The following is a 19,514-nucleotide window of genomic DNA, read 5'->3' as shown; positions in this document are numbered from 1 at the left end:
TCAGTAACAGTATAAACCACAACCCAAAAGCTCACACCTTCTTTCAGATCCCAGAAGCTCTGAGCCTAGGTGATGGCTTATGGCCTATTTATTTCAGCTCTTTATTCCAGGAAAATAAGACTAAGCTCTGTAGCTAAAAGATCCCTTTCGATTCCATACAAACACTTCCTTTCTCAGATAGAATCACACACTTTTATTTTTTCAAGTTAAAACTCATGCCCTTAGTGATGACAGTCTGCCATCAGAATGAATTTACAGAGCATATAACAGATGGGCATGGGTACTTAAATTGCTTTTATGCTCATATGAGTGATTTCCAGAATATTCATTCCATTTGTTAATCTCCCTTCTAATTTACAGAACCCATGAGATGAGTGAGGCCGAGCTTCTTGGCTCACATGCCATAGAGGAGCAGGATGGCACTGGCCATGGCTGCTTCATCACAGACCCTTGTGTATGCTATTTATTACCTTGTGAGGAAATCTGTCAGACAGCATGAGAGCATCTGCAACTTTTGCATTCCTTTCCTTGGCCCTTGATTCTGTGGACAGAAGTCCCTACTACTTAAGTTGTTTGTATTTAACATAGACCTTTCCTCCTGCAGTTAATGTTCAACCAGAACCCATGAGGGATATATAGCTCCAGTCTCCTGATGAGCAGCTCAAAAGGTCTATGGCACCTAGCCATGGGGAGAGTACTGCTTCTGTACCACTGCGCCAACTGTTACTAGCAAACATGCACAGATTACTATGCGCCAGGCAATGCTCTAAGAACTCTGTACACATTAACTTATTAACCTCCTAATATTCCGATGAAGGAGGTACTAGTATCCCACTTTACAGAGGATGCCATTGAGGATGGAATTGTTTTGCCCAGTATTATATAGCTGGTGGGGCTGAGCTGAGATTGCTAGAAACACACACTTGAGTCACACCTGCATTGAGCTCTGTGCATGAGAGAGGGCTGTCGTTAGGGAATGGGCCCAGGTAATTGCTCACAGTCACACCAGAAGGGGGCTTTCCTGTGCTCCTTGTTGCTGAATGCCAGTGCCCGTCACTAGGGTTAGAAGGATTCAGAACCATTTTAGTTGTAACGACCACATTTCTTGAGGATTCCTTTCCCAGTCCTACCAACTGCACAGACAGTGTTTGTTGATGAGTTGTCACACAGGGGTATTTTTTATTACCCCATACATCATGTCAGAATTTTTGCTTGTGTTTTAGTGTCAAGAAAAGCTGTTTCTCCAGATCTGTTGGTTTCCTTTCAATCTAACAGATACTGCAAATCCTAAAACTGCTTGTCTTTCCTGCAGCGCTTTGGCCACCAGGTCACAAGCAGCCGATCTGCAGCTCACTTTGAACTTGATGGAATATTTCTGCTGCTCATAGAGTGGCTGCCTGCTAATTCTGTCTCTAATTTAATGTCCTTTCCCTTTTTCTTTTTCCTCTTTTACCAAAATCGCTGTTTCATTCATTTTATCTAGTGGTACATATTTCTGTATTACAGTTTATTTTGGGATGTGGAAGAAACATGTGTACATAGTACAAAAAACATCACATGAACACCAGAAACTACTGGATATTTTACACTGGTTTAGTATCAGACAGACCTGACCCAAGTGTGGCTGGACATTTACAGGCTTATTTGAGCTCCTGTTTCTTCATCTCCAAAAGCAGGGACACAAACAATAATACCCATCACACAGGTGACCTCTGCACATTACAGTGCTTGATATAGAATCTGAACCCAGTAAATCATTATTGATCATTAATGTAACACAGTAAGAGGAATCATTACTAATGTTGCCAGTACTGATTATGATTAGTCATCTGAGAAACAAGTGGGGAGAAAATCACCTCTGATATCTTAAGGATGAGAAAACCGATCCTAAGGTTAGCAAATCTCCCAAGAGGACACAGATGGCAGATGGCAGAACTATGTCTATAGTGTGGGAGAGCATTTCTGTTATGTGGATCTTTACAAAGAGCAATGGTACCACTGTGTGCTTATTTCCACTGATCCAGAATGCAAATCCCAAATTCTAAGCGTGAGGGAAACCCAGGGTTTGTAAATTACTATTGAGCTAGACTCCCTACAAGTGTGGCTGGGGGCGGGGAGGAAAATAAATGTAATAATTTGTAATAAAATGTGATTTTTGTAATAAATATTTGCAACTATTAAAAACATATATGTCACCTCCTTCCCCATTTTCCAAAGATTGTTTCCTTGAGCGAATTTTAGTCAGGCTCCTCTGAATCTTCTTCCCGAAGAGGCCCCAAAGGATGTCTGTGTCTGTGCATCGTTCAGTTTTAGCAAGAATCTTGCTAAATTGGTTTAGCCAGAATCCCCCACCCTCAATATCTGATGGTTGTTTCTTAACCCCCACCATCTCCTCGGTACAGCTGGTCACCCTGGCCTGCCTTTAGCAAGAATCTTGCTTGGTTTGTTTTTCCACAGTCTCCCTTTATCTCCATGTACCCTCTTAGTAATTTTCCATCCACTGACACCCTCTTGTTCCTTGGCTAGAAGTCATCTTTTCCTAGTTGTATTCAGAGTTGAGCTCAACTGCTCTCCTTAACTGCAAACCCCACTGTATCACTCTTCTGAACATCCTGTCTTACCATTCTTTAATGGATACCATGAGTAGCTTTTCTTTAACATCTACTCCTTCCAAAGAATCTCCAAGAACAACAGGAGACGTGCCTTACAGATGGGCTTGAAACAGGACCACAAGCTGGTAAATTCTACTTTTTAGTAAAGCACTTCTAATTAAGATACAATTAGTTCCAGAATAACAAAGTGCACTGAGCAGGTGATTAGAAATAGAGTGACACTGAAGACATATATCTAAAGAGGCAGATCAAGGAAAGAATGTTTTAAATTACTGCTATGTGCAGATGACAAACCACACTGAATAGAGTCATTGCAGAAACAGGCAATCTCAAATGACTTCCATGAACTTACCCCTGAATGTATGAATTTTCTACTTAAATAATTTACCATCAAAAATGCTTTTCTTTACACTAGCTGATGATAGGCCACTCCTTTCCCACTTTTGTGGTCTTCTAAAATAGCTTACATTTGGGCCTCAAAGATACACAGTCCCCACAGCCTTTTATGGACAACCCTGGTTCTATCACTTTACTGCAGCTAAAAGCAGTGCAGAAATCCCTGGAACATGCATACAAAGACCACTGCTACCACCTACAGAATTCTGCAGTTGACTGCAGAGAATTGCAGTCCCAATGGCTTAACATGAGGTGGCTGGGGTGGGGGTGCTGCTACAGCACCCGAGTCATGTAGGAACAGACACCAAGTTAGACTTGGAAGTGTGTAAGATTTATTAGGGGAAATGTCTGGGATAGAGAAAGGGTAGAGGAAGCAGGAGTGGGCAGGAAGAGGCTTCAAACCATGAAGCAGGACTAACACCCATGAAAGGAGAGGAGGGAGAAAGGGGGATCGGGTAGGAAGGATCTCAGGCTGCAGTACAGCTCTGAGGAAGACTCTGCCACGCAGACGAGAGCCTCTGAGCATGGACTGCCCACCGGAGGAGCTTCACCTGGGCAGGTAAGGTCTGGCTCCAGTACCTCTGCCATGGCACTCACTGGCTAGGAAGCTTGGCATGAATGTTGCAGCCATGCTGATGGTTCTGCAGCTAGAGGGTGTCCACGGATACAGCTAGCACAGGTTCTTCTTGGAAGGACATGAAGTGGCACACCTCCATGCTGTCATAGATGGCATCTCTGGCTAACCCATCCTCCAGATTGTGAAAATGTACCCACAGGTCCAGTTCCTTAATACCCTTAAAATTCTTTAAAAAATAGGAGCTATTTAAATAACAATAAATTTTAGTCCTAGATACATAACTAAGGAATTGCTGAATCATCATAGGTGCTTATTAAATATCTGTTGAGTGATGAATGAATTCCCTGCTGGATATACAGCAGTAACTAAAAACAAACTATCTGCTGTCATGGCTTCTCTTTTAGAGGCGATTTTGAGAGTGAACAGAAAAACCAACTAATGTATTAGGAATTCATAAAGGTGAAGATAAAAAAATATAAGAAAAAAAAAGAAGGATGTGTGTGTGTTGGTGTGTGCACACACACATTTTTAGTGTAACATAATCAGGAAGACTTCTTGGATGAGTAGAACCAGGATGAAGTGAGGAAGTGAACCAGGTGGACTGATGACACACGGGAAAGAGCAGTCCAGAGCGGGAGCTGCAGGTCCGAGATTTAAGTGTGCCTAGTGTTTTCAGGGAACATCAGTGGGACAGTGAGGAGATGGGTCTGTAGGGGACTTGTGGGCCATAGGAAGGACTTTGGAAATTATTTGAAAAGAAGTAGGAAGCCATTGAAGGCTTAAACCAGAAGAGGGATATACTCTAACTTGTATTCCACAGAGATACATCTTACTTGGTCCTTGTAACATCCCTGCAAGGTAGGTATTATCACCCCCATTTTTCAGACAAGGAAGCTAGTGCTTAGGGGGTTTAAGTGGGCTCTAGAGTAGCCAAGTGAAAACTGAAGCTCTTTCTGTTTAATTCCACACCCATGCTCTTAACCATCTATGTGCATTTCAAACTCTTCAAGAAAGAGCTCTCGGGTGAAGATTTTACCCTAGATGCTACTTAAAGTACAAACCCTTTCTTTATTTGCAAACAATATCCTGGCAACTTGACTTTGGAGAGCATCCAAAACATTGGCTCCTTTCTGCTTTTCACCAAATTTAGGAGGATTACCTGCTCTTTTAGGTACTTGGAAGAAGGAAATCCACAGCAGAAGAGCCACGGAGGAATCAGCAAAATTGTCCTCAGGATAACTCCCTTAGTACACAGAGCATGTCAGCCTAGATACCTGGGAAACTGTACTGGCTCAGCCCACACACTTCACTAAATGTTTTTGACAAGACACCGTTTCAGAGCAATTGCATATTATTTACAGATTTAAAAGCAAGTAGTTTAAAAAACATGTGTTTCTTATTAATTTATCAGAATGAATATTAAGTAATAAAAGACAGGCTTCCCTGCTGAGGAGAGTTTATGTCTATTTCCATTGGTTGAAAGAAAATATTATGTTCCTTTCATATAGTTCATTTTATCTAGTGCTTTTTTTCCCCCAAAAATATTAAAGACTACAAAAGTCTTGGTTAATACTCTTCATAAGGTAGAGGTAGCAGTGTTCTTAGGGAAGCGTAGGAGGCACTCATTTGCTCTTGGGGTAAATATATGGAAAAAAAATTCTTTCCATCCTCATCTCCATATATGTGTGTATATATATATATATGTTTACATCACACATTTTTTTTTTAAATGTGTCTTTGCATAGGGGAGGAAAAAGTCTTCCTTGACCCTCTTAGGGTCCCTGGCTGGGTCTGAAATTAAATTGACAAATGCAGATTAGCAGGAGAAAAGTATACACATTTATTTAATACAAGTTTAGATATGTTAAAAAGAAAGCCACAGACCCAAAATAGAGTCACTTATGTTAAGGCCACAAGTCATCAAACCAAGACTAGTAAATGCTGTTTCACCCTCCCAACTCCTCAGGAATGTGGCCTTTAACCAGCCAACAGTCAGTTTCTGGATCAGCACTCAGAGGTAATCCTCTTAGAGACCCTTTTCTTTTCCCTTTAGGAGAGGAGTCTTGCCTAAAACAATGCATTCTTTGCGAATAATTGCCTTTTTGCTCTTCTCTCTCTGCCTTTAAAAAGCTTTCCTTTCCCACAGCTCAACAGAGCTCCTTTCTATTTGCTAGATGGGATGCTGTCCAATTCACCATCAGATAAATTTGTCTTTTAACACCTAACACGGGCATCTTCAAAAGCAAATGAAGACTGGAAGAAAAAGTTAAACCTTAGTATTTTTGTGCTGGGTTTGACAAAAAGCAGATAGTCACATAGAAATACAGTAAGTCAAGGAGTATGAGGAAAGTGTAGTTAAACTGGGGGAGACTTAACAAGATCTGTTTGGAATCTTCATAGAATCCCTTTGTCTTTGGAGATAAGGATGCTTCTTCTCTTTAGGTACAGGAAAGTCACCTTTCACATGTCAGTTACATTACCTGTTTGGGGTAGGAGAGTTCAGAGTGAACTTCCTGCTTTTTCCATTTTCTCAAACTCTACCAGCTTAAAATATTCAAAATACTAAGATGCCATTTTTTGGAGTAGCATATCCTGAACTTCATCATTTGCAAATGGCAGCCATTCCAAGATTCTAGGTCATAATACAGGTCACTGTGATTCGTGTATGTTCTCTTTATTAATACATCAGGCAATTGGCTCCATTGCTTACTATGTGTTGGATAGCGGGCAATTCCTTAACTGATATACGCTTCTTTTTCTTCATCTGTTTAATGTAGAAAATGATCACATTTAATCCTCACAATCACCTGATGGTCCCTGGCACAGTGAAGAGCTCAATAAAATTGAATTCATTCAACTCCTCTGGTAAAGAAAAGTCTCTTTTATTGAACAGTTTTTTCCCCTTTAACTACATTGCCCATTTGGGGAAGTTAGCTTAAAGAACTCTGTGTGGACTTAATTTTTTTTCTTTCTAAGGAAGTCTAAAACTCCTTATCTTGCTCTATGCCTAGTGCTTCTTAAACCTGAGCTGCATCATCAGAATCACCCTGGAGGGCTCTTAAAACAGAACTTGCTGGAGCCCACCCCTAGAGTTTCTAATTCAGTAGATCTGGGCTGGGGGCTGATAGTTCTGCATTTCTAACAAGTTTTCCATGTACCTCTAAAGCTGCTGGTCAGGGATCACACTTTGAGAAACACCACAGGCTAGCTAGTATGGAATCTTTCTGCTCATCCTGTGACCAGCTGTGTCACCTCAGGTGAGGTGTTTAACTATTGTAAGCCTTGATTTTACAATCTGTAAAATGAGGATGGGGCTATAAAAAGACCTACCTAACAAGATGGGATCTCATGAGGCTTAAATGAAAGATACGTACATTAATTCTAAGGTAACACCATTTATGGTACACATAGTGAACGCTCTGGTGGCAAACATTTCTACTGTAAGCACTAAAAAGCATCCTACCTAAAAGCAATAAAACCAGTAAAAACAAAAACATTTCATCATAATTTTTAGGAACAGGAAATTCACTCAGATGAAATTGAGTTTAAAGAAAGCAATCTTATTACTCAAGAAAGAACTTGAAAATGATTCACTTTCAAATATTGTGTATGTTTCATTGGACTGTTCATCTGTTCCCACCTGAATGAACTCTATTAACTCAAGGCATTGCATTGCCAGAGTGCAATCCCAAAAAGAATGCACAAAGAGAAAGCAGCCAAGATGTCCCTGAGCCTCTTCCCCATCAACCTGGAGATCCACAAAGCTGTATTCATCAACCCTAATTAAAAGGATGCCCTGGCCCCATGTGCCTATCTGGCTGCAGCCAGAGAAAAGGCTTGAATGAGCTAATTCTGAGCATCTACGTATTTACATTGCAGGTTGAAAAGAAGCAATATAGAAGCAGTAGTGTCACTTTAGCCATTGAATTTTAACTCAATTCTTTAGCACAGCACAGGAATACGTCAAAGACAAAGTAATGCCTCAGCCTCTTTTATTTTAATTTTATTGGCTCACTATTTACACACTTTTGTATTGTGTCCACATGCTCCTAGTAAATCAAATGCCACCCCAGATTTCCTTATCTGGTTTCCTAGTGGATGCATCTCACGTCTTCTCATGACAAGCAGACCTTGCACCCTGAAATGGCATGAATCTCAAACCAAGTATGAGTATTCCACAAGACTGATTCAAACACTATTTCTGAATAGGAAGGGATGCTTCTATTTTTCCAGGGATAGTCATCTTCTACCTTTGTGAAAAAATAAAGAAAAGCAAACCCAAGGGAACTTCACAGAGGCAGGGGAAAATGTGAAAAATGAGAAGAGCAAGCAAAAAAACAAACAAAATGGCAGCATTTTAGGAAACTGAAGAAAGACAGAACTTGTTGACTGTGTAACAAAAGCTGATACAGTTATAGAGAAAGGGAAAAATAATGAAGAGTGACTGAACTAAAAGTATATATTCAGAAGGGAAAATGATGAGAGTATCATCATCACCATCAAAACTAATTTGTTATTCATTTCTAGTTAACATTATTTGTCTTCTAGATGTCTGCAAACAGCCTGTGGGTCTAGGTCTAATCCTGTCTGACCCTGTTTTTGAAAATAAATTTTATTGGAACACAATCCATCTATTCATTCATTCATTTATAGACTATGTTCTACAGCTGCTTTTTTGCTATGAAGACAAAGGTGAGTAGCTGTGACAGAGATTGGTATGGCTTGTAAAACCTAAAATATTTACTATCTGGTTCTTTGCTGAAAGAGCATATTGACCATTTCTCTAAGCCTTTCCTCATGAGATAACTGACTACATAAAGATTACTTAAGATAACTGTGGCTGATTTCAGAGATGGCCAAAATTCCTCCCTTTCCCTGAGTCCACACTCTTTGCAATGTGATTTGCAGCTCCTCCCATCAAGAGGTGGAATATATTTGCCTTCACTCCTTGAATTGGGGCTGGCCTCTCAACTTGCCTTAGTCTACAGAATGCAGCAGAAAGTTGGCTATGCCCAAGAGAAAACAGGTCCTTCTGCTTGCAGGAGGATAACTGAGCAAGTGGGGTGGAGATTAGGGTAAGGCCATCTGAAATCAGTCAGCCCCAAGTCAGTCTATCGCTTGAGTGTGCCCAGATGAGTCCGGTCCAGATGGCTGACCCATGGAATCACGGCCTACATAAATGGTTGCTGTCTTAAACCACTGAAGGAGATTAGAATATGTCACCCCAAAAGATGCCACTTTGGTGTATGGATTATTCTGAGCTGAAGGCAATTGAGAATCAACAGATGCAGAAGCAAGCCTTCTTGGAACTTCCCTTATTTGATTAAAAGCAGAAACTTCTGAGAAATGAGGACTGCCATAAATCCTCTCTCCAGGAGTTTTATGGACTTGAAGAAGACAGAAAGTTGGCCCCAAGATGAGTCTACACAAACAAACCTTACTAAAATAACCCTTATCTTCTGCTGGTTTCCCCATATATATTTACCTTCCCATAATTTACTGCCCCTAGAGCCCAAATCCCCTGTTCCTTTGTCTAGTCACTTTTCCACATTTCATCATCTTTTGTTAAAATAATGTATAAGCCTGTGAGTCTAACCACTTCTTTGGGTTTTACTTCTTTTCTGTGAAGCTCCTGTGCATGTAAAAATGTTAGCATCATTAAAATCTGTATGCCTTTTCTTCTGTTTATCTGGCTTTTGTCAGTTTAATTTGCTAGCCCCAGTCACTGAACTCACGAGGGCAGAGGAATGCACTTCCACACCATGTCATTAAACTCTGGTTTGTTATGTGGCAAAAGATGATACAATTATTGACCATAATTGATCTTTTTATAGCTTTGTCTCTTCACATTCCTAACTCATTCCTTTCTTCCCTTTCTAGCCTCATGGCACCTTCCAGATTTGATGTCATGTCTCCTAGAAGGAATTCAAGTCAGGCTCACTCTTGTCCTCTGTGCCTCCCTGCCAGTCAGTCAAGCCTGAACTCTGGTAATTTCTCCTTGGTGAACTTGTCTTTGTTCCAATACTTTTATACTTCTCCATTCTCCAAATCCTTGGATATCTATCTGCACAACTCAGCACTCTTTGATATACATCTCATTTAACATACATGTTTTCGTGGTTCCAACCAAGGCACAGCTTCTGTCTTGCCAGGGGCAGTGGCTCTTTCTTCCAGCAGCTCACACACTCAGACACAGATGGTGATGGAAGGCAGGTCAGCAAATTCTATGATTTGAAATTGCTCTTCTAACCTTACCCATAAGTGAAGGAGCAAATGTGCACCATGGATCTATGTAGTGAAAACCTGGGATTGTCCTGGATTTCTCTTGACTAACCCCTCACTCTGAGTTCAGGCAGAGAATGAAAGGTGGGTAGAGGTTAAAAGCAGAAACTTTGGGAATCTGATTATTAAAGCCAAGAGTTGATGATAGCAGCTCTTTAGAGTTTGTAACAGTATTTGTTCCATTATTGGCTGGACATTTTACTCTGAATAAGCACTTGGAACCCAACAATGGTCTCAGCCATGGTGGAGCCTTTAGTCTGAAGAAGCATCTACACATACTGCGTGCCTCGTATACTCTTACTAGGAGCTTCTGGCACAGGCATATTGTCCTCATTTGAAGCAAGACAGATGCTCTCTCAGAGAGGTGAAAAGACTTGCTCAAGGTCGGAACTTGCAAATGTCAGGATCAAGGCTCAAGCCAGAGTACTCTGTCTTCAGTCCACTTACTCTCTGGAACTTTTCAAACCACGCAGTCCTTTCCTTAAATTCCTCATGCTTGGATTGCAGTGAGCTTTAAGCACTGGGGGTTTGAGATCAGAGATAACATTACCAGCACTGTTATTTTAAAGGCTGATCTACAGGAAGGAAAAGACCTGGGTGTTTTTGCTAAAACCTAGCTGCTGCTGGCTCTTGCAGCTGTGGGTTGTTTCAGTGCTCAGGCCGGCGGAGTGAGTTCCCAGGCTCCTGGCTGCAGCTCTCTCATCACTTGACGAAGGAGCCACGTGGCTGTGATGGCAGGAAAGGTAAATGCAGGCAGATGGATATAGGATCATAAAATCCTTAGGTGAAAAACACACTTGTCAGACCTACCTGCCTTAACATCTCCTTTTTTCCAGCACAGAAATGGGAAGAAAATTGCTTATGGGGATCTAGCTAGTAAGAGGAAGGACTGAGACTCCAACTTACCTTCCTGAAATTAAACCCCTGGTTTTCTCCAATCACATCTCATGTCTCCTGCATGCACTTTACCCCGCTTCCTCTTACAAACCATTCTCTACACTAGAGTGACTGTCTTCAAAATGTAAATCTGAGCATATCAGTCCTGTTGAAAATAGCTCCCCATAATAATCAGAAAGAAACCCAAGCTCCTTGTCCTCATACTACACCATCTATTCTCTTACTTGACTGTGCATTAAGTCCCTTGAAGAGGCTGTTAAAATATATATTGCTGGATCCATCCCCAGAGAGTCTGATTCATCTATGGGATGGGTCTGAGAATTTGCATTTTAATTTGATGCTGACAATGCTGGTTCAGGTACAACACTTTGAGAACTACTGCTCTGCATGATGAAGCCTCTGCCAACGTCACAGACTTCTGTTCTTACCCTCCCCCCACTCACGATGCTCACTCCAACCAGGATGCCAACGGTGGTCTGGGCAGTGTTGGGCTGGAAAAGGAGGACAACGCAACCATGTGTTCATCCTATTGGACAGTCATTATGTTTTTCAATTCCCTTTTTGCTTAATTTACTTTTAACTAAAACTTACATGATTTCTATTATATGCAAAACATCCTTAGGTTCTAGAGAAGATATAATAATAAATATGGTTCATTTCAGGAAAAGGGACACAAGTGTATCTTGTAGCAGGTCCTCTGGGGCAGCACATGCTGGGGGCCTACAGTTTCACACTGAGATGAACTTCATTTGGTGGATAATAAAGTGATATCAACACATTTTTTTTTTGGTTTTGTTTTAAATATCTTAAATCCTAGGAGGGACTAGAACATGAAGAAAGAGGGACTCATGGCAACAGAGACAACAACTGAATTAATATACACCAGGCACATGGAGTAACTAGTTCCCTAGGATAAAAATACAGAAATTAAACTCTGTTTAACTCATTTCCCTACTTTTTCTCCACTCTCCCACTCCAAATTTGAAATGATATTATGTTTGGTTTTGTGATTGGCAAAACTTTTATGTCTTAAATAACAGACACAACCTTCTATTTCATGCACTGGCAACTGGCAACATTACTTTCCACTGAGAATATGAACCTACGGGTGTTTCTGCCATTTTTCCAACCCTTTCTACTTTCCAACACTCCTCTGCACTCTTTTTTCTTTTCTGTACATAGGTAAAATTAATTTTTTATTCTGTTTTGTCAATAATGATTAAGTATTTCTTCTATCTTTAGGTTGCTTCTAAAGGTTGAAAGACTAATAAATATTACCATGGTTATTTGTAAACATCTTTTCCTAATAATACAAGTAATGTGCAAAGTTCCACTCTCTATTTTTTGAGCCCAACATCTTGACCCTATAGGCACAATTCAGTTTAAATTATCCAGTCTTGGAATGAGATAATAAATGGCTATATATCCTCTCAACATTATATAGGAACACTAAGAGGCCCACCCAAAAATGATTTATTCCTGTAAGAGAATGTAGGTTAGTTGAATTTACTATTTACGGATGTTTAAGGCCCAGATCTCTGAAGTTAGCTAGATAAGTTGCAAGTGTCCCCTGTTCTATAGACATGCCTGTGATTTGTGTCTGGTAGAAAAGACACCCACAGTAGTTAAGTTTTATTGCCCTCTTGGGCAGTAACCAGTTTTGCATCTAATGGATAAAACTTGTTTCAGCGTTCTTTTTCTGACTATATACAGCTCTCTTCCTCTGCTGCTCTTAGAACAAGCTTCATCAACCTGCTGGGGTCCTCACTGAGGAGTTAAATAAATCTTCACAACAAAATACTTTCTTTGAAGGTTGTGTTTTTAGTTTTTCAAAAATTATATTTGGAAAACTCTTCCCTTCACTGAGGGTGTGTAGGCTGCCTAGGCCTTTTGGAGCTTCACTGCATGGCCCACCATTTGATTTCAGAACTGCCTTGAAGAAAGAGGCCAAAGGCCTATCGCACTTGGCCCTACTTCAGGTTTGCATGGATCCTGCACTTGGATACTACACTGGGTCTGACAACTGCAATAATTGTTTCCATTGTTCTGGCAGCGGTTCGAGCACCGACAGGCTCCAGTTAAGTGTGCCTGGGGAGAAGGGTTTTGGAGATGGGAGGTGGGAGGAGTGAGTGTAAAGACCAAGGCTTTGGGCCAGAAAAAAGGGACTCCATCTGGACAGCTTGCTTCAGTCACAATAAAGTCCCTGGGGTGGGAAGATGGGGTGACCCAAGCTGGGATTGGTGATGTGGGAAGGTGGGGGCCAGTGGCAGCTGAGATGACTCATCTATAAAATGTTTAAATCTCTGCTCTGGCTGCCAGGAAGAAATGGCTAATGCAAACTGTAGATTCCAATTATGTGAACAGAGAACTCTTTCTGTGTGTTGGAAAAGGAGGACAGTATTTTAAAATCTGGTTGTAGTTTAAGCTGATGGCGTAGAACTGTGCTATTCAGTAAGATAGCCACCAGCCACATGTAGCTTTGTCAGTTTAAATTTAAATGAATTAATATTAAAATTAAAACTCAGTGTCTCAGTCTCACTAGCCATATGTTGAGTGTTGAATAACCACATGTGGTAATGGGCAGCACAAATATCGCCATGTCCCCCACTGCAAAGTTTTGTTGGTGACTGCTTATCTGGAAGGACAGCAGGATATTCTTAAAGGTAAAGTTCCTGGTAAATTTTGTTTGTTTGTTTTATGTACATACACTGTCCTTCAATGTTATGCAAAAGTGAATGTCTCCGAAGAGTCTGGATGTCAGAAACAGAAGTAAAAAACCAAGCCAAACTAATTAGTATGAGAAGGCACTAGAATTTTCTTTCTCTCCTTTGGCTTGAGAGGGAGGAAAAACTTTTTTTTTTAATTTGAAGATGAGGCCTGTAGAAAAGAAGAAAAGGAGAAAAGGATGAAATGGAAAAGGACTCTAGGGGAGAGATTAGAAAAGAAAAGTAAAAGGAACATGCATCTTGGTGGGAGACCAGGACAACAGAAGAAGACAATGAGAGGTCCCCCTTGGCTGGGCTGGCTAATTAAGTGTATTTTAAGATGCTTAATCTTAAAATGTGTGATGCAGTTCCCTGCTACCACCAAGTCTTTGGATGTTGTGTCTATTTCAATTTCACACAGCATTCCTGTTCCTGGGATTTGATGATATAATGAGTTTAGGTAGAGAAACAAACTAGAGCAGGGAACAGTCCCGGTAATAGAGCAGTAAGAGGGAATTGAGGACATGAGTCATGACCAAAAGAATGGGAGCACATAGGAATTCTAGGAGAGACTGGGGAGGACCCTGAGTAGCCAGGGGATGGGGTCCTCAGCCCTTAGTATCAGTATTAAAGGAAAGTCAGAAGACTGGTTGAGTTAGATGTGTGGGTTCCATCTGTTTTAAAAAGCACTGCTATTTCACTCCTCTGCAATAGAAACATCTGTTTTAAAGATGTAATTATAAGCATGGCCTAGGGAACAAAATATATTTTGCATTTAAGTAAATTATCAGTCAAGTAAAGTTAGATAAAAAACAGATAGAGAAGTGGTATAGGAATACATCACATGTTACAACAGGCTGCTAGGTTATGCAGTTTCTGAAATTTCTGGCTACGTCAAAGGAAAGCCCTCAGTAACGCAGATGTGATAAAATCATGCTTTATGGCAGTTGCACTGATTACGTTTATTAACAAAATAATATAGACATTTTTAAAACAGTGGCTAGTAAACTTTTTTTTTCTGACTGAGTTCTCACCCACTGCTTAAAACACTTCCTTGCCTTCTTTAAAAAATATGTGGAACATAACTTAATGTCTACCTGATCCTTCAGGCCATGAGGACAACGTTACTTGCCACACAGTGCTGAAGGCATTGATGCCCTGTCACTAATGGTCCCTTTGCTGTGAGACTTTGGGGTGCTTGGGCTGTGTTTCCTCTAATTCCTGTTTCTCCCACTTGCTGTCAACTGTCATTCCTCACTGCTGTTCACACACCAACTGTGGAAATAAGCCTTTTCTGCTTATATTTTGTTGCCTTGACTATTTTAATGGCCGTGGCTCCAAAGAACTGAATCTTACATAGGATTGGGAAATTATAAGGAAAACTAGTTGCAGTCCAGCTTGACATATTTGGTTTCCTGATTTGACATGCTGTTATGAAAAAGAGGTATTTACTTTAAGTTAAAACTTTTTTCCTTAAGGTCCTGGTAAAAGAGCACTCAAAGTGGAACATTTAGCTAGATTGTGTTTAATACGTCAAGGTTTCTTTCCTTCAAGCTTTACCTCATTTTCAGAGGAACCTGGGGTAAAAGCAAGTGACTTCAGAAGCCCAGCAAATGAGTATTTTCTTAATATGAGTGAGGTATGATGATTGATAACCAAAGAAAGTCATCATGAGAAATACAAATGATTCAAATGATGATGAACATCCAGTTGATCGAATCACATTTCACTTTATCAAAAACATTACTTTTTTCTCTGATATGCTTCAGTGTATATGGCAGTAGTAGAGATACTCAGGCAGTGATTATATTTAATCTCTTTGAAATGACCGTCTGTGAATTATTAGACACCATGCAGTATTTTCAGTTATCCTGTAGTTTTCTAGTGCCTGGGAAACTGCCTTAAAAAACTGCAAATTTTTGGGGCCATGTTAGCAGATTTAGATATTATTACCAATTCATAACAGAGGGTGATGGTCATCATTTTGGTGACACTGGTACCCAGTCTCAACCTGGCTTATTTAGAAGAAAGACTTGGAAATGCATCTAAGCTAGATCTGGCCTTTTTTTGCCAAGTTGTGAAAAGTGGATAAAAGTAGTCAATTATAATGACTTATTTTGCATTAGACTTGAACTTTATCAAATCATTGTTACTGATAATTTTTTATTTAAAGACAAAAAGTCATATGGTTTACCCTCATACTTTGAATCTGTTGAAGTTCAGATCCCCACACAGGTCTCCAGAATTATCAAATCCTCTTAGCATTTCAATTACTAAGAAAATGAACAAACAATACAAAACCAGACTTAAGCTGAAATGAATTGTATCCAAAATTCTTTGTTAACAGTACATCTATGGTGAGTTTAGCAGTTACAAGCATTCAGCTTGTCCTTGAAGGGAGAAAGGTTAAATCCTTGGCTTCAAGAAATTCAGAATACAGTAGAAGAGACAAAAACAGTAGAAATGAGAATGCAATGTAAAATGTACAAGGGTAGGTTAGTGGTGGACAAAGGAGTTATCAACTCTTATTGAATGAGTCAGAGAAGTTATCAAAAAGGCAGAGATTTCACAGGGGTTCTGAAGGATGAGTAGGAGTTAACCAGTCACACAAGGAGAAACGAGTACATTTTCAGAAGAAGGAAAAGCATGAATGAACAAAGCATGTAATAGAATTGTTTCTTGGGGGAAATTGTCAATGGTTGTTTATAGCTCAAACAGCAAGTATATATATGAACTAGTGGGAAATGAGACCTTATTAGACAGGAATCAAATTATGGAAGGCTTTTTATTTCATTCTGCTGAGTTCCTTTTATACTACAATAGGGTGTTGTGGAAGCATTTTAAATAGAGGGAGAACAGGTTTTGATTTATATTTTTAAAAGATCACTCTACTATCACAATTATGGAAAAGAAAAAAAAGTAGAAAAAAAGACTAGAAGAAAATTGCAAAGAATCAACACTGGTTGTTTCCAGATGGTGACTAGAATATTATTTTCTGTTTCTTCTTACAGCAGAGTGCAGTTAGCTGTTCTTTCTGGAAAGCAGTAAAGTGTCAGTCATATAAATAGTTGTCACTTCAATATTTTATTTAACTCAAAACAAAGAATAGTGACCACACTGGGGCCCATCCTTGGCCTTTCTTGATTTTGTTTACTTAAAAAGCAACTATGATATAAATCTAGAGAGTTATTATGATATAGATTTTGGGAAAACCAAGTCAACAAGTCATAAGTCATGTCCGCCCACAGACCTCATGAAAACGTCTGACAAATTGAAGACTACCACAATTAGTCACCACACACATTCCACTGATTTTGAAATGAACCAACACTGACTCTAAATGAAACCTTAAGGAGTTTTTACATTTTACTTTGCCTTAGAGACAACACAGTTTCATCATACACCCTTCCTCAATTCACCTCAAACTCAAGTACAATCTAAGAAAACAATTATTCACAATGCAAATGAGGCTTCAATTCACTCCCTAAACCTGAACAGACTGGTGGCCCCAGGCCTCTCTGCTCTATAGAATAGAAAGTCTAGAGCCACTGCCACCTTAAGGGCAAGAACAACAAATGATAGAAGCGGAGGCATGTAAAGCTACAGTCAAGCCGTTCTGCAGAAATGAAACAAGCAAAGCAAATGACTAGCACAAAGTTCAATCACTATTACATTTATAACAAGTAGAAAGTTTTATGTAGAAAGCCTGCCAAAAGCACTCACTAAGCAAGAACTGTTGCTACATGAAACCCACCTGTAAAATGAGGATAATAATAGCAACAACCTTATAAGGTTGTTGTGAGGAATTAAATAATACACACAAAGTACTTAGAAGGTTGTCTGGCACATGGTAAGTACTCAATAAATTACAGAATCATTAAGGTTATTATTATATCTCATAACTTGCCTCTTTCCAGCTATTCCAACTTATAAATCTCAAAGATGTTCTTACTTATGTCAAAGACTATTTATGCAATACTGTAATTAAAATGAAATAATTATAAAAATGTTTTAAGAGAAACGATTAGTAACACTTCTTTACCTCTTCATATCTGTCAAAAACTGCTCCTTCTTGCAAAAAGGAAGGAACTTCCTTCTGCCAGTTAAATTCATAAGGTTTGGCCATGATTTTATTTAAGACCTAAAAATGAAAAAAAGTGTCTCATTAGTATAGAAAATTAAAAAACAAATGAAGGTCAAAGGATAATCATTTTATGCGTTCATGAAAGTTTTCTTCACACATGTAGAGTAAGTCCATAAATTGTCTTTTTTGTTTTTTTCTTCTTCCCTTCATCTGATTCCAACTTGCCTTCTTTCCTCTAAACCTAGAAAAGTAATCAGTAAATACCAGAGGCAATCATTTGGGAAGCTTCCCTTCCCCCTTCAAGTCATATAAAACAAGATCCACACACACATCTGAGCACCTGCATGTGTTATATATATATATATATTTAGCATGCAACCACATAGTATCAAAACATATATTGAAAAACTAATCAATTACAAAGAGGAAATGGCAAAGTCACAAACACAGGATGACAGAATGATTCTCAGAAATTAATACATCAAGAAGACAAAAAGGTAAGAATATTGAAGATTTGACTCACACTTACTAATTTAAACAAGAAATTAATGACTCAAGTTAATATGATTTAAATGCATCATTTTATGAATTTAGACCAGACTCTCCCTCCCTGCCCTATTATTTTTCTTATTATCTCTTTGTATCCCAGCTACCCCTCACACACATATGACAATCTTAAAATCTAATTGATCATGATTAGATCAGAGGAAAACTCAATGTTTTTCAAAAAGCAGAAATGATGACGGCCATGCTCACTGATTATAATCAATTAATGACAGAGAATGCATAAAATCTACTCACATAGCAATTAAACATAAACACACTCTTCTAAGTAATTCTTGAGTTAAGCAGAACAGTCAAAGCAGAAATTAAACCTTCTGAGAAACAAAAGATGGGGACATTACACATCAAAATCTAGATTTGTAATATGTAGCTGAAAAACAGTAAAAGAGTGATTAGTAAAAGTTACTGTTTTCTGAATATTCATATATTAGTTAAAATTTTGGCAAGTGTTGATGATGGAGAGAAAGAGATTGAGTTAGGGGTGGAAGGAAAAGGAGGAAGCATAGACTCACAAAATCCATAAGAAGTGGGGTATAATTCCAGAGAGGGGAAGGTGAAAACCGTAGGAGAATATTATGTGCAACTTTAACCAAAATACTAAAACTTACATGAAGTGGATGGGTTTTTCAAAGTTAAAATAAATTCAGTGCAAAAAATGAGAATATGTGATCTTGGGGTAAATTTTTTAAAATCATAAAATATTAGGTCCAGATGGTTCTACAGTTGAGTTCTACCAGACTTGCAGGACGAGGAAATCCTGGGTACCTACATTTTTCCAGGGCATAAAGAAAAAGTAAAGCTACTACCTGCCTCATTTCCTATGTCCCATTCAGACCATGACAATGGACACACAAGGGTAACAATAAACAAACCAATGAACCATAGAGCGTGTTCTCACAGAAAAATTTCTAGCTCAGATATGAACAAATCTCTTCCAGAAAGTTATTTAAAGAGTAATTTGGGATATTTTCACATTGAAAACAAATCAGTGTGATTCATTACCTACAGAGATTAAGGAGAAAAAGCTAATGCACATATATTCTGGCATACCTTATAGACCAAGCAAATCTGAATGTGAATGTTTTCTAACACATAGCATTACATGAAAAGAAGAAGCCATAGAAGGGTATGAAAATGGAACAGTAGGAAAGCATTCACCTAAATGCACAGCTACAGAATGATAGGAACAGTGTGCTACACTTACGTAAATATGCACACACAAGACAAACATATATTTCTCTAGGTTCATAAATGTGCATAAAAGAAAATATTAAAAAGTTTGGAAAGAGCCTTCCAAATTAATAACCCTGCTTATTTCTTGGGAGGGAACAAAGATTGGGACTGAAAAGTAAGGCATCTTTTCGTGGCACCTCTGTGCTGGACATTTTATTATCAGA

General features: G+C 39.1%; 1 protein-coding gene across 14 annotated transcripts in view; it reads right to left on the bottom strand.

Moving 5' to 3' along the window:
- The window catches only part of PLCB4 (phospholipase C beta 4), a 399,190-nt gene that overhangs the window by 140,755 nt on the left and 238,921 nt on the right, over positions 1-19,514 (bottom strand). For all 14 annotated transcript variants that reach the window (XM_073236931.1, XM_037017489.2, XM_037017483.2 and 11 more), the window contains one exon: positions 17,512-17,610. In XM_073236931.1, the coding sequence (XP_073093032.1) occupies positions 17,512-17,595 (84 nt within the window). In that variant the 5' untranslated portion in view covers positions 17,596-17,610. The remainder of the gene's footprint in view (positions 1-17,511; positions 17,611-19,514) is intronic.

Source organism: Manis javanica, chromosome 5, assembly GCF_040802235.1.
Source record: "Manis javanica isolate MJ-LG chromosome 5, MJ_LKY, whole genome shotgun sequence".
Classification (NCBI taxonomy): Eukaryota; Metazoa; Chordata; class Mammalia; order Pholidota; family Manidae; genus Manis; species Manis javanica.
The sequence above is the reverse complement of the archived record's forward strand: the minus strand, read 5'-3'. Positions and strand labels throughout refer to the sequence as shown.